At 36.5% G+C, this 20,892-nt stretch overlaps 3 protein-coding genes across 40 annotated transcripts; 1 reads left to right on the plus strand and 2 right to left on the minus strand.

Annotated features, from left to right (window-relative positions):
* The first annotated feature begins 158 nt into the window (after positions 1 to 158).
* Positions 159 to 5,202, plus strand: LOC129315520 (mitogen-activated protein kinase 19-like). The gene is made up of 10 exons (XM_054959270.1): positions 159 to 698; positions 1,328 to 1,736; positions 1,891 to 2,018; positions 2,137 to 2,196; positions 2,833 to 2,982; positions 3,104 to 3,259; positions 3,374 to 3,585; positions 3,712 to 3,813; positions 3,920 to 4,077; positions 4,574 to 5,202. Exons 1-10 carry the CDS (start codon positions 675 to 677, stop codon positions 4,954 to 4,956), a joined length of 1,782 nt encoding a protein of 593 aa, XP_054815245.1. The 5' UTR covers positions 159 to 674; the 3' UTR covers positions 4,957 to 5,202.
* A 258-nt stretch (positions 5,203 to 5,460) lies between these two features.
* LOC129315521 (uncharacterized) lies at positions 5,461 to 8,405 on the minus strand. The gene is made up of 4 exons (XM_054959271.1): positions 8,048 to 8,405; positions 6,869 to 7,479; positions 5,855 to 6,370; positions 5,461 to 5,773 (listed from the first exon to the last, which is right to left on the minus strand). The coding sequence occupies exons 1-4, from the start codon at positions 8,277 to 8,279 to the stop codon at positions 5,636 to 5,638; spliced, it is 1,497 nt and encodes a 498-aa protein (XP_054815246.1). The 5' UTR covers positions 8,280 to 8,405; the 3' UTR covers positions 5,461 to 5,635.
* Positions 8,406 to 9,673: 1,268 nt separating this feature from the next.
* Positions 9,674 to 20,426, minus strand: LOC129316337 (protein FLX-like 1). Of its 38 annotated transcripts, XR_008594757.1 has the most exons (11): positions 20,268 to 20,426; positions 18,982 to 19,642; positions 18,718 to 18,881; positions 18,332 to 18,414; positions 17,686 to 17,812; positions 12,175 to 15,766; positions 11,699 to 11,809; positions 11,491 to 11,539; positions 10,726 to 10,807; positions 10,199 to 10,291; positions 9,674 to 10,079 (listed from the first exon to the last, which is right to left on the minus strand). XR_008594757.1 is itself a non-coding variant. In XM_054960701.1 (6 exons), the coding sequence occupies exons 2-5, from the start codon at positions 19,578 to 19,580 to the stop codon at positions 17,720 to 17,722; spliced, it is 939 nt and encodes a 312-aa protein (XP_054816676.1). In that variant the 5' UTR covers positions 19,581 to 19,642; positions 20,268 to 20,426; the 3' UTR covers positions 10,725 to 10,807; positions 17,686 to 17,719. The 38 variants fall into 38 exon arrangements, 2 of the variants coding, with proteins under 2 accessions (XP_054816676.1, XP_054816675.1); XR_008594763.1 differs by lacking the exons at positions 11,491 to 11,539; positions 11,699 to 11,809 and having other exon boundaries at positions 12,175 to 12,237; positions 12,590 to 15,766; XR_008594759.1 differs by lacking the exons at positions 11,491 to 11,539; positions 11,699 to 11,809 and having other exon boundaries at positions 10,726 to 10,827; positions 12,175 to 12,237; positions 12,590 to 15,766.
* Between the last annotated feature and the right edge of the window lie 466 nt (positions 20,427 to 20,892).

The raw sequence follows: 20,892 nt of genomic DNA on the forward strand, positions 1-20,892 counted from the left end.
AATAATGTGCATGGAAGTTTGTTTTGTGCGAGGGAGGACTGGATGTCACTACTAATCACACCAAACAAATCCTGCCACAGAATTAACATTTTTTTTTTAAAAATTCAAATAGCACCAGCAGTATTTAATTTAATTTGTTCAAATTTTTTTGAACAAGATTTAACTTGTTCATAAAAAAATCAGCCATTTTCTGTCCCCTCTTCCCAATTTTCCTTCTATATGTGGTCGTTGGGATCTCTCTCTGTCTCTCTCGCCTCTGCGTTCAGATCCTATCAAGTGCGGAGTTTCTGCTTTCACTCCAACCCTGACTTGTCCCTCAGCTCATGTTTCACTATATTGAGACCCGATCTCGGAGCCTTATCAATCTCGACTCGTTCGGTAATCGCTCGTTTTGTTTCTGAATTCATGTTGATTTGAAGCTTGAGTTCGATCTTCGATCTGGGGTTTTCAGTTGGTGTATGAGAGAGGAGTTTGCTGGTGATTGGTGTATGTGCGGTTTCAAGCGGAGCGCGGTGAGGGATTCTGGGCTTGTGATTCGAAGTAGGTCAAGGTGGGGTGAATGCGGCTAGTTTTACTCTGAAAACTTTGCCTGCTGCTTGATCTATCTCCGGAAAGATTATAAAGATTGTGTGCAAGAAGAGAAGGGAAATTGTGAAAAGAAGACCTTGAACAAGATGCAGCAAGATCAGCTCAAGAAGGTTGTTCCTTACTCCAATTAACGACTGCCTTTCTCTGAGTAGGCTTTGTTACTGTGCTATAAACTAACAAAATTCTGGGAATGATTACATGAAGTCGAAATTTGGGCCTGGAAGTTAAAGGAAAGAAATTATGTGTGTTTGTGAAAAACGAAGGATGGCAGGGTTTTTGATGTAAAGAAGTTCCTTTCTTTGGTTATCCCAGTTCTTGAACATGTTTTGGCCTCAAATAAAGTTCTTGAATATGCAATATGCTGTGGAAGATTCTCTGCTCCTGACTTTCCGTTGCCAATGGCTCTTATCGTAATTTTATCTTATGGTTTCAAATTTTCATTGGGGCTGCCGACAGATTGATTTATTTCCAGGACAAATTTGTTAACTAGAATTTAAAAGCGTAGATTGATTTTTGCCTTTTGACTTCGAAGTTCAAATCATATTGTTTTGGGAACAACTATTGCCTTGTCCGCTGCTTTGTTAAATTAGAAAAAATTGGTTAAGCCTTACTCGTACTTGGAATTTGGTTTGGTTTATTTAAACCGTAGTTTTCCAGGTAACTTAACTTTAGTTCCATTCATTGGTAATTAGTAATATGGAACATACAATTTTACAAGTTCTATAATATTGATGTACAGGATGGTAAAGAGTTGGACTTTTTCACTGAGTGCGGGGATGCAAATAGATACAAGATTCTTGAAGTAATAGGTAAGGGCAGCTATGGAGTAGTTTGTGCAGCAATTGACACGCACACTGGGGAAAAGGTTGCAATAAAAAAGATTCATGATATTTTTGAGCATATCTCTGATGCCATTAGAATTCTCCGTGAGGTCAAGCTGCTACGGCTTTTAAGACACCCTGATATTGTTGAGATTAAGCGCATTATGTTGCCACCTTCAAAGAGGGAGTTCAAAGATATTTATGTTGTCTTTGAACTGATGGAGTCTGATCTCCATCAAGTCATCAAAGCTAATGATGACTTGACACGTGAGCACCATCAGTTTTTTCTTTACCAGATGCTACGTGCACTGAAGTATATGCATACAGGTATCAGTTTCTCTGATATTCTCTTTCATTTGTTTGGCCTTTTATATGTATTTTTGCTGCTCGTTGCATTCTTTTCACACAATATGCCAGCTGTACCTTGGAATTGACCGTTTCAGCACTTCTAAGCTCTAAACGAACTTACATTTAATTGCAGCAAATGTGTATCACAGAGACCTTAAACCCAAGAATATATTGGCAAATGCAAATTGTAAACTCAAAGTCTGTGATTTTGGACTGGCCAGAGTTGCATTCAATGATGCCCCGACAACAATATTTTGGACGGTATGTAGTTTGATTTACTTCAAATTGGCAAATAGAGCAGATAGAAGTTATAACTGTTTTATATAGTTTATCAGGTCCGGTGTGGTTTATCATAGCTTGCTTTGGGTACATCTTGCAGGATTATGTAGCTACAAGATGGTACAGAGCTCCAGAGTTGTGTGGATCATTCTTTTCAAAGGTATAGTTTGGCTAAAATTTGTATTCTTGAGAACCCTATGACTTAGGTCTTTGACGGTCTATCCGCTATGTGGCCATCTGTGCAGTTTAAAAAGTGGCATGTCCATATTGGATGTCCAGCTGTGGATCATAAAAGATTATCTAATTGTAAGCAAGGCATCCTCTTACATTTTGCCAAGAAATTTTTGTAGGACCTGACCCCTGTACTGTAGGCACATAGGCGGAGGAAATTAGGCTTGAGCAAGCAACAATCATAGAATTGTGGAAGTTGACTGTTGATATGATTTTTAATAAGTCAGCACTATGGTATCTCTTTTTTGTTGATTTTTCTTTCCAGCATGTTACAAGGCCAGTGTCACTGAACCCAAAAAGGAGGTGTGATTGTGAAAATAAGTGTTGCTTGCTTGACTTGACTTTAATTTCTGTATAAAACACGGTCTGTATGATTTATAGTAAACAATAATGCCTAGATTATAATAATTCTTGTTCAGGGAGGACTATTGATCTCTCCTGCAAGTTGAGTTATCTGTCCTTCAGGTAAACGTGTCAGGTTATGTCTATTCCTCTGGAGTGGTTTGGTTGCAATGTGTAGTTGTCCTTCTTTCATAGTCTGATTTTGATAGCATTGTGTTTGCAGTATACAGCAGCAATTGATATATGGAGCATTGGATGCATCTTTGCTGAGGTGCTGACAGGAAAGCCGTTGTTCCCTGGTAAAAGCGTTGTACATCAATTAGATTTGATTACAGATCTTCTCGGGACACCATCACCGGAAACTATCACTGGAGTATGGAGTACTTTCTTCCTGTCTTTCTCGATCATTTCTTCTTCTTTTTTTACCATGTTTCCCTCATTCAAAACTGCACGCTAATATAGGGAGTTTTTAAAACTTGTATCTAATTTTGCAGGTTCGTAATGAGAAGGCAAGAAAGTACTTGACAGAAATGAGGAAAAAATCTCCTGTCCCATTTGAACAGAAATTTCCAAATGCCGATCCATCCGCACTTTGCCTTTTGCAAAGGCTTCTGGCGTTTGATCCTAAGGATCGGCCTACTGCTGAAGAGGTATCTGTTCATCTATCACATATTTGGTCATATTTTAGCCCTTGGGTCTTGAATGAAAAGAAGTTTTTCGTTTCAATATGTATCTACAGGAACTGATTTTTCTATGGTTGGTAGGCACTAGCTGATCCTTACTTTAAGGGATTGGCCAGAGTTGAGAGAGAACCATCTTGTCAGCCAATTTCAAAGCTGGAATTTGAGTTTGAGAGGCGAAGGGTGACTAAGGAGGACGTGAGGGAACTGATATATAGGGAGATACTGGAATACCATCCTCAGTTGCTTAAAGATTACTTGAATGGAACTGAAAGCACAAATTTCCTCTGTCCTAGGTTCAAAATATGTTTTTTGCAGATTGTACATTATGCTTGCTGTCTTTTTTTATTGGTTTAATATAATTTCATAGCTAATTGTGTGTGTTCCTAACATATAATTTACCAACATATACTACATTGCAGCGCAATTGGTCAATTCAGAAAGCAATTTGCTTATTTTGAGGAAAACAGTGTTAAAAGTGGTCCAGTGATTCCTCCAGAAAGGAAGCATGTCTCCCTTCCAAGGTAAGAGAGACATACACTTATCTCGGATCATTATATCTGGCTTCCGTTCGTATGTCTACGTGTTTAGTCTGGTAGTATGTATTGAGTAAAAATTTTCTGTTTGAAGGTCCACTGTTTACTCTAGACCTATTCCTCCTTATGCACATGGCGCGGCATATGAGAACAAGCAAATACCAGTAGAGGCATCTAAGAATTTGGGAGCAACGGAGTCAAATTCTGAAACTCATTTAAGGGATTCACGACCTCCTCCAAGGGTGCCAACAGGTATAAATTATATATAAATGATGCGACGATTATCTCTTTAGTCACATTTAAATCTTTTGACTTAACAACTGAGGTTTAGCTCGGTGGTACGATTGTCTCCGAGGCTGAAGTATTTGAGTTTGAATCGTAGAGCCAAATTAACCAAAAAGCAAATACTTGGGAGGATAATTTTAGACCCCTTATTCAAGTGAAAATTAAAACAAAATGAGAACATTAGATTATGACATAGCCTTCTTAAAGAGCCATGGGTTGAGTTTCGTTATCATCCAACAAGTCAAACTATGGTGCTGGTGGTTATGATATAATTGCCTTGGAGGATCAGAAGATCATTTTCATTTTATCTGTTAGGGGGTCATGATTTTGTTTATTGACGGAGCCTGTTGTATTATAGTTACGTAATTTAAAGCCCAGTGAGAACTGTTTTTCCCACTTCTAGCCTGTCTGCAATCTGCATATAAATGTTAACTGTGTTAACTGTTTTTCTCTCCTCTCACAGCCAAACCAGGCAAAGTTGCAGGGCCAGTTTTACCCTATGAGAATGGGAGAAATATGAAAAACAACTATGATTCAAGAATCTTGAGCAGAAATGGTCTTTCTCCTTCTGCGTCTCCTCAGTGTTCCTATAGGGCCCAACCCACAAACCCGGAGAAGCTTGTGCCACAAGGAAAACACCCATCTCAGCAGTGGGGTAACTCACTAGGCAGACAAACTATTGACCTCAACACCAACCCTTACTTCCAACAAGCCAAGGTAGATAACATGGATGATGCTGTCACCTCAATGGATGCTAAGTTGCTGCAGGCACGGTCTCAGTTTGGCGCTGTTGGTGCTGCTGCGGTGGCCATTGCAGCTCATAGGCATCCTTCTGGGGCTTTTTAGTGTGGGTTGTCATAGGTAGGTTTTAAGGGCTTTAATGCCAGTAGTTGGAACTTGGAAGGAAGAAGGGTGATTAAATTTTAGACGGGTTTAGGTTTGGTTTTCACTTTTTACTTCCAGATTACGGTATTTGTAAATTATATTGTTACGTCATTTCATTGTTCAATAAAGACTTGGCGGGAAATCATTCCTTACCCCCCTATATCTTGATTCAAGCTATCTATGATATGAATGTTCTTTTTGTTTGTATTCCATCACTTGATATCTTAGGAAACCTGGACGTATTATTACCTCCCACCAAGCTATGATATAAATGTTCTATAGATGTTAAATTTGATCACTATATTGAACCCATCACTCTTTTTGGGAAATTTAATTATAAGAATTCTCAACAGTTTAAGATTAAACTGTTGACATGTTTTTCCTGCAGAAAACACTTTCTTCCCTGACTCACCAGCACCTCCATAGAATCTGTGTATTGACTCTAAGGAATAAATAATAATCAAGTCATCCTTGACAATATTTAATGATAAAGTAGATAGATGCAATCTCTGAAATGTTGCAAAGGCCATGTTATAAAGAGGGGGGGGGGGGGGGGGAGGAACTCCGACTGTTGCAAGCTTTTAATTCAACAATGTTTACTAATCTCCTCTCAAGGTTTTGAATCGTGGGAATTCAGAATTCAATAAGCATGCTTTGGAATGATGATATCAAAATTGCTGACAGTCCATTCTGCTATTTGGCCATCATCACTGATATAGATTTCAGTCCCCAAGTCAATCGATGGCCAGTGTCTCTCCACAGGTCTAGTACCTGGATCCTGCATTGCATACGCAAATCTTAATTCTAAGTTCTGTGGGGGAAAATGAATAAAGTTCGTTCATTTTGATTTTCAACTTACTTGATAGAAATGAAGTGACTCTGAGAGCCTCCCAACATCAAGCTCCCAAGTTCTCGGGTCCCCAACCCACCCTTCGCCTTTCTTGGTCGGGTACCCGTATTCGCCCCAAACCGGGTGGGGCAAAATCTGCAGAATCTCTTGTGGCTGAGGGTTGCTATACGGGTCACAAGTATTTACGGGTTGCTCCAAGTACTTGGCGTTGCCAGGAGCACAGTACACGTGGTACGCGTCGTAGGGGAAGCGGGCGGTGTCGTTCCGGTGAACCCGAGTGCCGTTTGCGAAGGTGTGATACGGTGGACATTGGTCGAGCCTGGTTGGCTTGCACCAAGCTTCAGTCTCGGGGTTGATGATCATCTCACTGTAACGAGTGACGTCAGAGGTGACGTCACCGTTGCAGGGAAGGCCATCGTTCTTCCAACAGCTTCCCATGTCCATGAGGTAGAATTGGCTCTTTGGACCACCTCCTCGCTTGATGTCAAGTGTGAACCTTACGTTGAAATGTGGTGACTTTGGTACCTATCAAGTTTTGCATGGAAATCCAGAATCAAGTCTATAATTTCCACATTAAAAAAAAAAATTACAAGGCCATGACATAAAAGATTTCGTGTAATGTGCTCGATAAAAGCAAGCCAATTAGTATAGACAATCAAGTTACGCATCATCAAATCTATGATCTCTTCGATGGTGTCAGAAGAAGGATGGTTCAAGATGTGGTGATTGTGAATCAGTCTAGAAACCTCTGTCAAATCACTATAGATAATAATTGTCACAAATTTCATGAGATGGTTTCTAAAATATGTACTATTCTAGTATTCTTCCTTTTTATCTGACAATTATCTACTATCTGATCATCTTGATTTGGTCAAGTATTGTTGGACCTCAACATGCTGTATCAACTAGTAATCTGCTTTCCTCATAAGGCTCAGATTAGTACTAGTATTAGTATTAATTTTATATTCAAAGTGCTTCATATTCCTTGATATTTGTGGAAGCAAAATGGCAAAAGGAACTTACAATTTTGGACATGCCTCTTGTTGGATAATGGTAGCCACCAGAGAAACCAGAGGTAGCATCTGATCTGAGATAGAGCATGAGCCATGGATACTTGGATGAAGTCTTCAACAAATGGTGGAACACCCAACTTGCCTTGCCCACTGGCTTCTCCCAAGTTACAGAGTAATAGGAAGTATCATTCATATGAACTGCTTTTTCCACATCATGCGGATCAATGTCCAGATCCCATGAGCCATAGAAACTTCCCTTCATGATCATGCCATGATCAGTCTGATTCTGATGATACACGGTGGTGTAATTATGGTGCATTGAAGGCATGTTCATGCAGCCTTTTCCAAAGCAAGGAAACCTATTGGTCTGGTTGAAAGGCTTTGCCTTTTTGCCATCTTCTGGGCATATGGCAGCTAAAGTGTCCATATTGCCACTCTTGAGCATGATCATCCAGAACTGCCACGGCCTCGGAAAGTCTATTACTTGACAGTTTTGACCCAAGTATATCTCTTTCCATGCTGCAAAGTGGTCTGCACTTTTGTTTGTCATTGGGTAGTGAGTGTTGGATATGCCTAGCTTGTTCTGCCATTCTTGCACCTTGTGAGCCAGCTTGATATCCCCTGATTTTAATGGATAAAGATTTCATATTCAGAAAATTAAAATTGCCACTTCAATGCAGTATAGCTTATATGGAATTGTGGAAGATGGGATTTATTTGGATGGGATTCATTTAAAATTTGGAATGAAAGAAGGGAAATACATGCAATATTAAATATAAAGTTCTTGATTTTTTTTCATTATCCTCTCTCTCTCTCTCTCTAAGAGAATGATATATTACTAAAAGATGAACCTTTGAAACAAAACTAAAAGATGAACTTAATCGGGGCATGAAAGTCTTAATCTTCTTTAATTTTTCTTTTTGTTAAAACTCACATTCAGAGATTTTTCAGAGCATTAATTTTTTTTATTTTTTAAGCATGTTAAGGTATTAAAGTTTTAAATGTCCTTGAATTTTAGTCAGAATCATGTCCAATAAAAAAAGGTTAGTGAAAGAGACGGCCAGAAAATTAACCAAGTACGTTTTGAAGGTAAACTAATGGCACAATGCAATAAGTAATAGCCAATCAAAATGCATGATTCTTTTTTAAGTAGATGCAGTATAAAAATTAAAAGAAAATGAAAAGTTACCAAAATAATTGACATCAAAGCAATCAGCCATTCTGGGGCTTCCCATGTTGGGAGCTTCTTCTCCAACCTCATTGCATTGATTCCAGGACTCAATGGCAACTCTGAGGCCATCTCTTGTCATTCCAGGATCACCAACTGCTGATATATAGTCACCATTATAATTCCCAGAAACTGCTTCAAACAATGTTAATGCTGCTATCAAACCCCACCAAAACTTCACTTTCTCCATCATTATTAGAGTTTCTGGATGCAAGGATTCAAACAATTTGCATGTGTGTGTGTGTGTGTGTGTGTGTGTATTTGAATGCAAGGGGCAAGCTTAAAGCTTGAGAAGAATCTGCATATATTTATATATACAGATTTGATGCTGGAGCAATCAATGTAAATTTAATATTTTTCTGTTTTTTTATTCAATTACGGCCAGAAATAGCAATCCTGTCAAGATTTGTCGTTTGGAACTTTTGATGTAAATCTCAGTTTTTCTTTCCTTTTTCTTTTCAGCGGGGTAGTTTAGGTTTAATTCTTATTCAGTTAAATTTCTTAATGAAATATTCGTTTTTTTCCCCTGCTTCTCATCGCATTCTGCGGATACTTACCTGGAAGATATAAAGAATCACTCTATATATAGATTCTCTTAAATTCTGTTTTTAATTTCAGTTCAAATAAATCTTTAAAATTTTGATCTTTTTAGATTTGATCCTTATCCTATTTTTCCTGGCTTTATGAAATCTAATTGGCACATTAAACACCTAAAATGCATGGCATGATTCCTCAAAGGTTGGATTCTCACCAAAATAGAATTATTTAAGTTTTTGATTTGTTAAAAATGTATATCATAAAATCAAAATATCTTATTAATACAAAATAAACATTTCTAAAAAAATTTAAAACAAAATCAAAGTATTAAAATTGAATATAAGTATGTAAACATTTAATAGAATGAAGATCGTAATTATCTTGATGTACAAAAAATATGAATGATTATTCTTATACTATGTTTTAAAAATACTATTTGGAATCCGTACCATCAGATTAGATTGAAGTACTATATTATATTGTGATCAATTGAGGATTACTCTTCCAAAATGATTTTCTACCTTTTTTTTCCAACATTGAAGATTTTTTATATCCTGATATACGTTACAAGTATCACTTCAATTCCAAAAACGAAAATTATATAATTTTGACAAAGAATGTTAGTTTATTTCGTTATGCTTAGCAATATTGTGATCAATTAAATTAATTTGATATAATTCTTCTTTTACCTCGCGATCAATTAATTTGATATAATTCTAAACGCCTGATGAACTGGAAGCGTGAAGCCTGAGGAATATTCATAGTACTCGTGAAAATGAAAATTTTGAATATTCATCGTACCTCTTAAGCACATTCTGGGTTATAGTTACATATCTTGAGCACCAAACCTATATAATATATTTCACATGCATTCACTAATTGTTCTTTTTTACTTGGTATAGCTTCTCATGCAAATCGAGCGAATGACATGTTGATTCTCAAGTATGCATGCTTTTGTATGTATTTTTCATGATATTTAATTGGTTTTATAGTACATTAATTTAGAAAAATAAATTACTTTTGGTCCTATTCGGTTAAAAAGAAAGCTACTAAACTTTGAAAGTGTTTATACTTGTATGATTAGGGTCAGAATCGACATTCACAAATGTTGAGCCAACAATGGAGGTTATCAATCATTCTAAAGCCCTCTCCCAACATTGAAAATTATCAATCTTTCTCCAACTGTACTCATGGGATATTACAGAACGACCCTTGTAATACTTTTACAAAGCAACCAAGCATCATAAGCAGTACTTGTAGCCTCAATAACACTTGACCTGACTTCTCCTTGTGCTCTTTTTTAAGACAATGACATAATGTGATCCATGAAATTCCCAGAGTAGCTTGTGGTTTTTTCTCAGAAGGTTGTCTTGATAACCAGTTTTTTTCCCCCCTGGGCCTTTGTAGGAAAACCTCATCAAATGGACACCGGATATAACTTAATGGGTCTTGTATCCTGAAAATATGAAACAAATTCAGAAATTAAACTACAAACGTTCAAATCGCAGATCCACAACAGAATTCAAAAAATAATACTGATGATCATAACAATGAGTCTTCTAAACCAAGCATTACCATTGACATTGAGCATTTCAATCACTGCATCTTCCTAGCAACACCTGAGTCAAACAGCTTCATTTCCAACAATCATCCATGGTAGCAATTTTCCTGGCGAAACAGGTCCGTAAAGTAATTAGCCCTCGATCCTAAACAATCACTGACATTTCGCAAAGATCAGATAATCCCCATCCAACGTCATTTCTAAGTCCGAATTACAAATTCAGAACTATAAGGTTATATCAGGCAAAAAGACATTAGCTATCTACAGTAATCAAAATCAGGATTTCACATCAACACGAGAGGCATCTACAAGCGAATTAGTTGTTAATTTGAAATTACTATTATCTTTCAAAACACACATCACAAATAATTTTTTAAATGAGAAGACAATTTCAATGGTTAGAAGTAAAGAAAGGTAGAGAATATCTGAAAAGATGCAACTATCCGAAAACATATAATTTTTCTGTTTTTTTTTTTTTTAGGAGAAGCAAAAGGAACGTGTTGAGAAATGATAAACATGGAAAGCAAATCAGTGAAAGTACCTGAGTACCTGACAATGTTCAAAAGTGACTCATAAGGAGAGCAGCAGCAACAGATAGTTCACAGGTTCCAATGGCCATAACCCTTAAAGAAAAATCATTCAACTGTCACAATAAAGCACACTCTAAGAAACAGGAAAAGGATCACATAATTCTAGAACAAAACAGGCAGTCAGGCGGATAGAAACTAAAATAAAAGCAGGCTGAATGGGCTTTCATAACCAAAAACTTCTAAATATACAATGTCAGGAAACAAATGCTCTGAACGTGCCACAAAAGTTTGAATAGCAGTTAAGCTGCTATGATGTGTAGTCATCATCTATAGATCAGTAAAACACATGCTCTTCAGGACATAAGTTTGAATAGCAGTTAAGCTGCTACTGCTATAATATTTAGATCAGGAAAGCGTGTCATTCAAGGTGAATAGACTTAGTAGCAGCTAAGTTTCTATAATATGAAGATCTCACATATAGATCGGGCAGAGCAGATGGATTTGTAAGAGAAGATGAAAGAAGACATTTCATTGAACTACAGCACATACAACAATGCAGATAACTTGGCGAGCAACACTTGCTCATAGCTTCTCAGTAACTGCCATGACTGACAACAGAACTGACAAGGCTTTTTCATAACAATCATTCCAAGAACTTTATTTATTTCTTCTTTCCTAGTTAGGTGGCAAGGCCAGTACTCAGCAGCAAAACAGGACAAAAAAAAACAAGGTTAGCAAATTGTCATGCCTTAAACAAATTAGCAAAGATCACTTACCGCACTCATGAACCTACTGTTATAATTAACAAGATATCCTGGCCGAGATCTGGAATTTGGATAAGAGATCAAGGTCACACCTCTGAATAATCAACTTGTTATATTATGGGGAAAAAATTCATTGTCAACTACTTCAATCTTAATTAGTAAACATCAATTAAAAATCCTTGCCAAGAGATATGGAATTTGGAGAAGAAATTAACGTGACCTCTAAACAATCACTACAAACTTGAACAATCAAAAGCTCCCCTTCAGCGCATCAATTGATCTACTCACAAGTTACAACAGATCCAACTACACGTCTGGACATCACATAAACCTTCATTATGATAGGTAAACTTGTCAATCCCAGCTTTAAAGCCCACAAACACTAACAAATTATACACAGACCATTGCTTAGATAGAGCAAATGAGAAGAGAAAGCAACGAGCGGTCAATCAAGAAAACAGATTCAACTGACACCAAATAATAAGAAACAGAGTGGAACACCCAATAAAATCAGAAATTCAGACCTAGAACCGACAAGAGCTACTATCTCATTCATCATTATGAGCAGTTTCCTACCGGGCTAAAAAGAAAACGAATGGACAGGTGCGATTGTTACATTCATTGCTATGCAAAGGAGGGAATGGAAAAGGAAAACAATCAAAAGAATTTACCATTTGAAAAAGCTGCATAACTTACTCAACTAAGAACCACATTCGGCTGCTCCAGTGTTGAATGTATCTTTCCAGTAACAGCGTCATGCTACAAATATGCTTGGCTGCTTCAGAAATGGAAAAAAACTTCCCAATAGAACATAATACTCCTTCAATGCAGCCTCACACCAAACTCGTGAAGGAGAGAGAGAATTGTACTTTACAACTAAAAACCCAACAATTGGAAATTTTCTTCCAATAATTTCACATCAATGTCTTGCCAGTTTATCTAGACCCAAATTGGTAAAACAACTCCTAGACTAGTCTGAGATAAGAAACATGAGGCATATCCACGGATACAAATTAGATTTACTCAGCTTCTGGAAACTCTAACTTCAGAATAAAATGAGAGAAGCTAAGAGAAAATGGGCTCTACCACAGAACAGAAAAGACAGGCTTACAGTGGGCAGAAAAACCACTCAAGGTGTTCTTCAGTTCCAAGATTGCCACAGGAAAAGATAAGAAATTAGCCTGCAATTCGATGTATAGCTTCCACAATCTGGAACTAGAGCAGCTAACTGGGCTTAATAATACCTAGTAGAAAATGTGGATTTGCCACAATTGCCAGGTCACTCATCATAAATAATTAGCTGAAAGAAATCAAAGAATAAAATTGGTTTTGTAAATAAAAATGATCCTAAGGAAGGGAACGTATTTACTTGGTAAAAAGGCACACATTTTAAGAAAGAAAATTTTATTGGTTGATAATAACATGAATATCAAACTTGACAGCTATAATGCTTGAAAGATTCTTGGGAAATACTGAGTTTGTAACGTTAAAGAATATTCAAGTGTTCAACTGATAATTTAATGGCCTGTGCAGAACATTTGATCTTTTAAAAGGGCTATGCAAATCATTGTAGTAAAGGTAGAGTTCTCTGAATACGTGACCCCTAAGGAAAGGGGGAGGGGAGTGCCACACAAAAAGATTAATAAAATAAAGCGCCAAGGAAAATCTCACCTCAAAGATGTTGCCATATATTAAGGCTCCTCCCAATTCTCTTAAAAAAAGGCTTTATAAGGAGGGGGTAGGAGGCAGCAGTAGCACATATTTCAAAATTGTAAACTTCCAACAAAAGAGGCATTTCTCAAAAATTTAAATTCAGACACACATTTGGATTACACGAGCAAGCTAACAGCTTGAGATAATGAGCAGAATCAAACCCATGACGCCCCACTTATAGAGGAGTTTCTGCCATGCCACTATGCCACAAGGGCATTGGTAACTCAACAGCAGTTTACATTCAGCAGACCCTTCTCTATGTGACAGTACAACAAAATATCAAGCTACAATTTTAAGCAGGTAACTTGATGAGCAGGCCCTACACAGATTGCACACCTTCAATACAATTCAACAGACACAGACCTTTTAGTTCTTTCCTTTCCTTCCAGGAAACCAATATTTACATAAAATCTAACGCTGGAGATTCACAACTATGACCCTGAGTAACCTTATATTCCCACACTAACACATAAACAACATATGCAGAAGGTTTATTTAAAAGAGGATAGAGAACCAAACGCTAAATTAGGAGTATGATATCAACTAAGACGAGATAGCACAGGGCAATCTAGATCCTCTACAATTACAAAAGTGAATATATAATGTTTTCAAGGAGACACTGAAAATAAAAAGACTACAGATGTAAAATGAGAAGTGGAACTCATATACAGTCATATCCTGCGTTACTCTCTTCTCCAACACATGAATACATGAACGTAGAAGATCCAGTTTGAGCATAAGCTCAATGGAGCTAAGCAATCCATTCACAAAGACTAATAGAATCCTCCTAAAGAAACCATGGCTTCATTGAATTGTAATTTAAAAATTATTTCTTGGGCCAGGTAATAATTATTCAATTTTGATTTGAAGCAGTTTGATCCATTCAATAATAGTTTAATTGTTGCTTTTCCGTTCAATAACATCACAATTTATTTTCTCATTCACTCATTGTACATTTTTTATCTATTTTTTTCTACATTATTTATCTATCGATCAATGACCTGGAACATAATTTCATTATTTTTTTAACTAACTTAGCTCAATAAATCCACCATTTCTTTCTTCAAATGATAATTTCTGAATCAACACCAACAAATAGGTTTCACTTCATTCTTATTTTTTTTCTATTAACTACACTAAATTAAATCAGATTAGATTCCCTAAAAAGTATGAGGAGAGTGGTTTACCTTTATGACCTCAAGATATATCAGAAGACAAAATGAGAACATAATAAGACGCCCAACACAAACAGACAACAGCAAGAAAATCAAGACCACAAAACCAGAAACACAAAAAAGCACAAGCCAACAACCATATATGGAGGCCTGGAAAACTATCACTTAAAAGTGTATTGGCTAAGGAGGTCGGGAAATTGTGATAGATATCAAATAAACACAGACACACACATAAAGCAGGAGCAAAAGACTTGAACTCCACCTGATAATCCTTTCCTTAAAATGGCAGTAGTAGTTGTTCACTAAAGAGTACGTAAAATTTCCCAGAAACAAGTTACCAAATCAAAAGAAGGAAAAATTAGTTCAGAACATGCATTAAACATGTCCTTCTAAGTCAGACTGCACAAACCCAGCTTAAAATGAAGAGGGGAAACAAATATCTAGGTCTTCTCTGACTATTGGAATAGCACAAACAATTCAGATAGAAACAAATATGCGCAGTTGTTCTAACAGTTGTGGCCACAATGCTCACTCATTTTGAATCATGCAAGCAACCTGTATTGTTGACTGCCTTGTCAGAATGAACTATAAAATTCAGATCATAAACCATGCAATTATAATACCACTGATTTCAACATAGTTCAAAAGATATAAAGACATTTAAATACTTGTATGTGTCAACATATTGTATTTATATGCTTTTAAATATATAGTCTATGAGCTTGTACTTATATTTTGAGCTTCGCTATAAAGTAGTCATCTCCCTCTATAATAAATTCTATCTCGCCATCTATTTCCTCCTATTCACCATATGCTAGAATTAGTGTTGGCCAGTACACAGCATTGGCCAACTTGCACTCTTTAAGTTTTTGACAAATCCTAGAGAATAGTACAGCAGCATACATTCACTCGTCATTAGTTATTATTTATTAACAAGTGTTAAGCATATATCTCACGCTCACTATCTGTGACTCAGATGCAAGAATTAAATTACATATTTATGTGCTACCTCATATGCTTAATCCTTAACAATCAAGCCAATGAATTATTTGAAGACAGTTTAATTTAGCTGATGCGCTGTGATTTGACATATCATGCATTAAAATAGATATTTAAGTTAATAGGTCACTTGCAACGCCTACGTTTTCAGAAACACGTTTAAAACTCAATGAACCACAAATATCCAGAAAGCAACTAAACAACTAGTTAAAGATGAAAGTGATGGGGTTTATAATTAAAAGGCTTCGAGAGTATCACATACTACAAATCTACATCTTAGTTTTCAAACATATTTTCTGTTTTGCTTTTCTTCTATCACCATATCATGTACACCATCTTCAATGTTGCACTGTGCAGTGTGCCATAGCTCCACCGTCACTACAAGCACCTTGCGACGTCAACTACAGGCACAAAGTTATATATAATATAATTGAAAAGTATACATACAGAATGACAGGCAAGATAATTTCCATGACAGTCTAAAAGAAGACAATGGAAAGGCAGACACTTTATCCTCTTAAAGTAGATTGTCATATCTATAAAATGGCAGTTTGATGCACGGCATGGCTAATTCTAGGCCAACATATTCTATCCCTAGGCTTTCCTTAATCACCACCTAGATTTCAAGAAACATTTTACAACTTCTCTAGGGACACAACTTCCTTGAAATTATATTTTCTAACTTAACAAGTGATGCAGAACAAAAATAGAAACAATAGAGGGAATTTGCCCAGGGGGGTAGAAGAAAATTTGGGGAGGGGACCAGAAAGAGAATCTGAACTTTATTAATAATCGACATATATGTAAGCTAGCCTCAATTACTGATGGCTTTCTATCAAGCCCAGGAGATAACTCAGTAACTCCTAACAAGATATAAATAAAATAAGAAAATAATTAACCAAAGAATAATATAAGCCTAACGAGATATTTAAATTCAAAATGAGATTTTACCCAATAGACTAGTTCCTAATCAATTTGTTTATTCTAAATCTCTAATTTACAGGTAATTACTATTATCACCCCTGATAGTCCTTTTTCCATTCTTCATTAGTAAGGCTATACTTGGTTAACATGAAAATGCAAATGTAGAATGCATTTGAACAAATCCAGAACATAATGCCATGTTCTGACTCATTTACCAAAAGAATGTCTTCACCCCAATTAAAAATAGCCTGTATTCAACATTATGCATCAAAAAGCACAGAATAACATATCCTCGCATAATGCAACCTTGAACAAAAGCGAAATTAGAAAGGAAGTGGATTAGAATAATAATTCCCTTTTATCTCTTTGAATCTGTGTCCAAGTAATCCCCATGACAACGAAATTGAAAAATGACCATAATTATGCCAAAAGAATTGTCCCCAGAAAAAGTGTGATGTGATGAATTTTTACCTCAATCATATTTCATTCCAAGGATTTCCTCATGGTTGAGAATCCTAGTTCACCTTTAGTGCTACCACAATTAAATTTTGATAAGTGCAAAGCTAGGAAAGGTTGCCTCTATAAATATCTAACTCTTACATTTTCCCTTCTACATTTTCTTCTAGCTTTCAAGAACTTCCAAGAAAGCCTCAGCATCAACATAAAAGACTTTACTTTTTCCCCGTCAATACTCAAAAGTCTCTACCAAAAAAGTTCTACAAGTCATAGTGATCCTCAAAATTCAAGAATTGCCCGATATTCTGAATATTTTTACTAACCAAAGTAGGTGGAGGCTATGAATAAAAACAATTCATAGCCTCCAACTAAGCCTTGCAGTATATTGTACATCAGTACATGACAGAAGACAGGCCAAAGTGCCTGTACAATTTAGATGGCAATGGATGAGAACGAGGAAGAGGGACATGTTTTCAACTCAATTGTGTTGTAGGATTGAAATAGTGAGAGACATTAACCTCAGAAAGTTACCCTACATCAACCTTGAGATTTGAATCACACCACCCATAAAGGCTTGGCAATGTAGAGGGACAGTAGCTCATATGTTATAAAAAGTATCGCATCCAGAAAGGATTTTAAACAAGGAACTTAAGTTTTCCATTGGAGAAACGACTAGAGGAAGAACTCATGCCAAGGACCAAGAGAAAGATTAGCATGAGTGCCACACCCTCAATTAAAACTATAAAACCAATTACCAAATTGAAGAGAACATGGAGAAACATCATATACTGTAACTGCAACATCAATCTAATAATAATTTCAAATAAAATACAACTTCAACTCTTCACAAGAGCCTAATGGACACAATCCCAAGATGTTGATGAATAGAAAACCACTTAAATCCTAAACTAATCATCTAGAAAGTTGCAGCCCAAGGTACCAGTTATGAGATTGCTTAGCAAGATAGAAAAAATCTATCTGTGTCCTTGAGCTCGCTGCATGTCATACGCACCCCAAGTGCCAGGTCCAGGCCCATACTGAGGGTAATTCTCCACACCAGACTGTACCTGAAATTTACCAGCAAAGAATGATATCTAAAGTGACCTAAACAAGTAAATCAATGGTCCTCACATTCCCATATAACATGCATAATAAAAGCACTTACCAACATCTGCTTATGCATTTAAGGGTGAAATTAAGTCATTTGTGAGTTACATAATCCCAGCCGGGATTTTCTTTAATAAAGAAGCTCAGGACTACATTATACATTCACCCTGATTTAGCTTGCAACCAAATTGAACCTTTTAAACCAAATGGAACATTAGATTCAGCAACAAACGTGACACATACTTTGCTCAGATTGGTAGGATTTTGCTCATTGCTAAAATAGCATACTATAAAACTTAGCAAGAACCAAGAACTGGACCTAAAAGTTTAAGTATAAATGGCAACGATTTAATTCAGGTTGAATTCAAGTTTGGTATACAATGAGCAAGCTTGAGCTAATTAATATTCAAGCCTGTTCATCCATAGCGTACTTAATTTCAGATGTAAATGCAATTACATTAAAATACATAGAAACTTACAGGATTCATGACATAGTTGACCGGGTAAGCATTTCCAGCATACCCAACCTCAGCACTGCCATAGTTTGCAGTATAACCTGGACCTGCAGATAATGTTATAACAAAGGAAAGAAGGAATTGAGAAAGCATTGATAAGTTCGAGTGAGGTGTATCAATAACAAAAATACCCAAGCATGAATGTCATAGTTGGCTATTAAATGCAATATAATAATGAGATTTCAAAAGAAAAGTAGACCCCATTCCACCTACATCACTATCACAATTAGATGGTAGTGATTAAGATTACACCACTACTATGTGACCGCATGTACAAAGAAGAAATCACATGCCTTGATTACCAGCATTTAAAACTAGATCACTATTTCACAAGTTGACCCATTAGATACCTGGATTCCCAACAGCTACAGAAGCACGTGCTCTTTTCTCAGCATTAGCAACCTCAGCACGAAGCTTCTCCAGCTCCCGAGCCATTGTGATCAACTTCTGCTCCATCATCTGACCATGTTCATAATTTTCTGCATACCCTTTCTTCTCATATTCAATGGCAGCTCTATAAGCCAACAAGCCGAAGAAACAATTACATAATGAATCATTTTTAGTGAAAGTCACACTATGCTTTCAATCATTTGAAAGACACACACAGAGATTACCTTGCACGCTGTAACTCTTGTTTCATAGCCTCAATATCTGCCCTCAAAGCAGGAACCTGCTGCAAATCTGCCGTCATCCTGGCTAAATCTTGGGTCATTAGTTGAACCTGACCGGTGAGTTCCTGCTTCACAGCAGTAAGCTCCTTAATATCAGAATGAACCTGAAGAAGTTCAGACCTCATGGCTTCAACCCCACGAAGATCCACTTCCATCCGGACAGACTTGTCATACAATTCTCTCATCTGCACATCCTTCTCTGCCCTCAGTGACTCTGCAAAATGTGCCATCCTCTGCAGCTCATGCTGGGCCGCTTCCAGTTCTTGTTTCAGAGCCACATGAGTTGCAGCCAGCCTCTGGTTATCCACTAAGAGACTTTGAATTTCTTGATGCTGACCAGCAAGACGCTCCTCAATTATAGCAGGGTGAGGAGGAAGGGGCCTGGGGCCCAACCGAGATTCCCTCATCTCTTCTAGTAGAGCTGGGTGTGGCAATGGCCCTAGCCCTCTGCCACCAAAAGGAGGTTCATGCATTGGAGGAGGTAGTCCAGCGTGAGGAGCACCTTTCATTGGAAGAGGAGGTCCACGATTTCTTCCCGACATGGTATGTCAAAAAATTTCAATTCAAATACCAAGAAATGTATGGAATCCCTCGAAAGCACAAGCTGCAGAAAAGTCATCTACGAAGTTAAAATACATAACTAGGTGTCATGTTTAACCAGGAAAACCATTTTCAACCAATAAGCCTATAAATATCCAAATTCAAACCTGAAAATGAAAATTAGCTCCCAAGTAATGCCCCCCAAAAAAAGGAAAAAAGAAAAAGGAAAAGGATGTGAAGTAAAAAAAATTGTGAAAGAAAGAAAAAACTTCACTAGGTGTAGGAAAGTATGGACGAGGGATAAAACCACTGAACACAACCAAAATTTTTGCCCTCGAGAATTCTTTTCTGACATCCTTTTCGTCAGTAAAATCTTACCCAAAACGTTATCAAAAATCCTGTTCATAGCAGAACTATTCCGTTTCGATGCCGATAAAACCTAGCTGCTCAAAATGAAACCCGATTCAACAAAACCCAAGAGAGCGAGGGTGAGGATGAGAAAAAGATGAAAAATGCAGCCTAGACACTCAATTATTTGGGAAACAGAATAAAAAATATATCGGTACTAGATAAAGCTCACTCCTTTTCCATCAACTATATGACACAAAGAATTATAAGAAATACGTTCTTGCCGATGAAATCCCTGGAATTTTAGAGTACGTATCCCATGTAGGGATAAGATAACAGACCTCTCAGGAGCAGAATCGGCAACGTAGCAGGAATTGAGGGCTCATGCGGCGATTTCAGTCATCTTAGATTCAGCCGGTCGATTTAAGGAAAGCCCTAGCTTGAGCATTCTCTCCCTAACTATCAGAATCAGAATCAAGACGGCCAGAAAAGAGAATGACAGAGAGTAAGAAAACAAGGGCATGTTTGGAAAAGAACAGTTTCTGTTATCCAAAATAATAAAATAAAAAAAATTTATTTAATAATGTATTTTTAAAAATAAAAAATAAAATATTATTATAAAAAATTAAAAAATAAAATATTATTTTGAAGAATAAAACAATAAAAATAATTTTTAGGTGTTCTGTAATTATTGTTGTGAAGAACAAAAAAAATAAAAAAATATCTATTTTTATTATTTTTTATCAAAACATGTTTTATAAAACACCAATTCTCAAAATAATAAAATAAAAATAATTTCCAACAGCCCCTAAAATTGGCAAAAAAAAAAGTTGCTAACATTTTATTAAACTGTCCCTCCATTTAAAAATATAAGGCATTTTTAGAGAATTAAATGTTTTAAAATGTAAGATATTTTTAGTCTTTTGAGGTGTAATCATTATTTTTTTTTTAAAGTGTCTCTATTAA

This window comes from Prosopis cineraria, unplaced genomic scaffold (assembly GCF_029017545.1).
Source record: "Prosopis cineraria cultivar Desert tree isolate PC_DT_omini unplaced genomic scaffold, ASM2901754v1 PC7, whole genome shotgun sequence".
NCBI lineage: Eukaryota > Viridiplantae > Streptophyta > Magnoliopsida > Fabales > Fabaceae > Prosopis > Prosopis cineraria.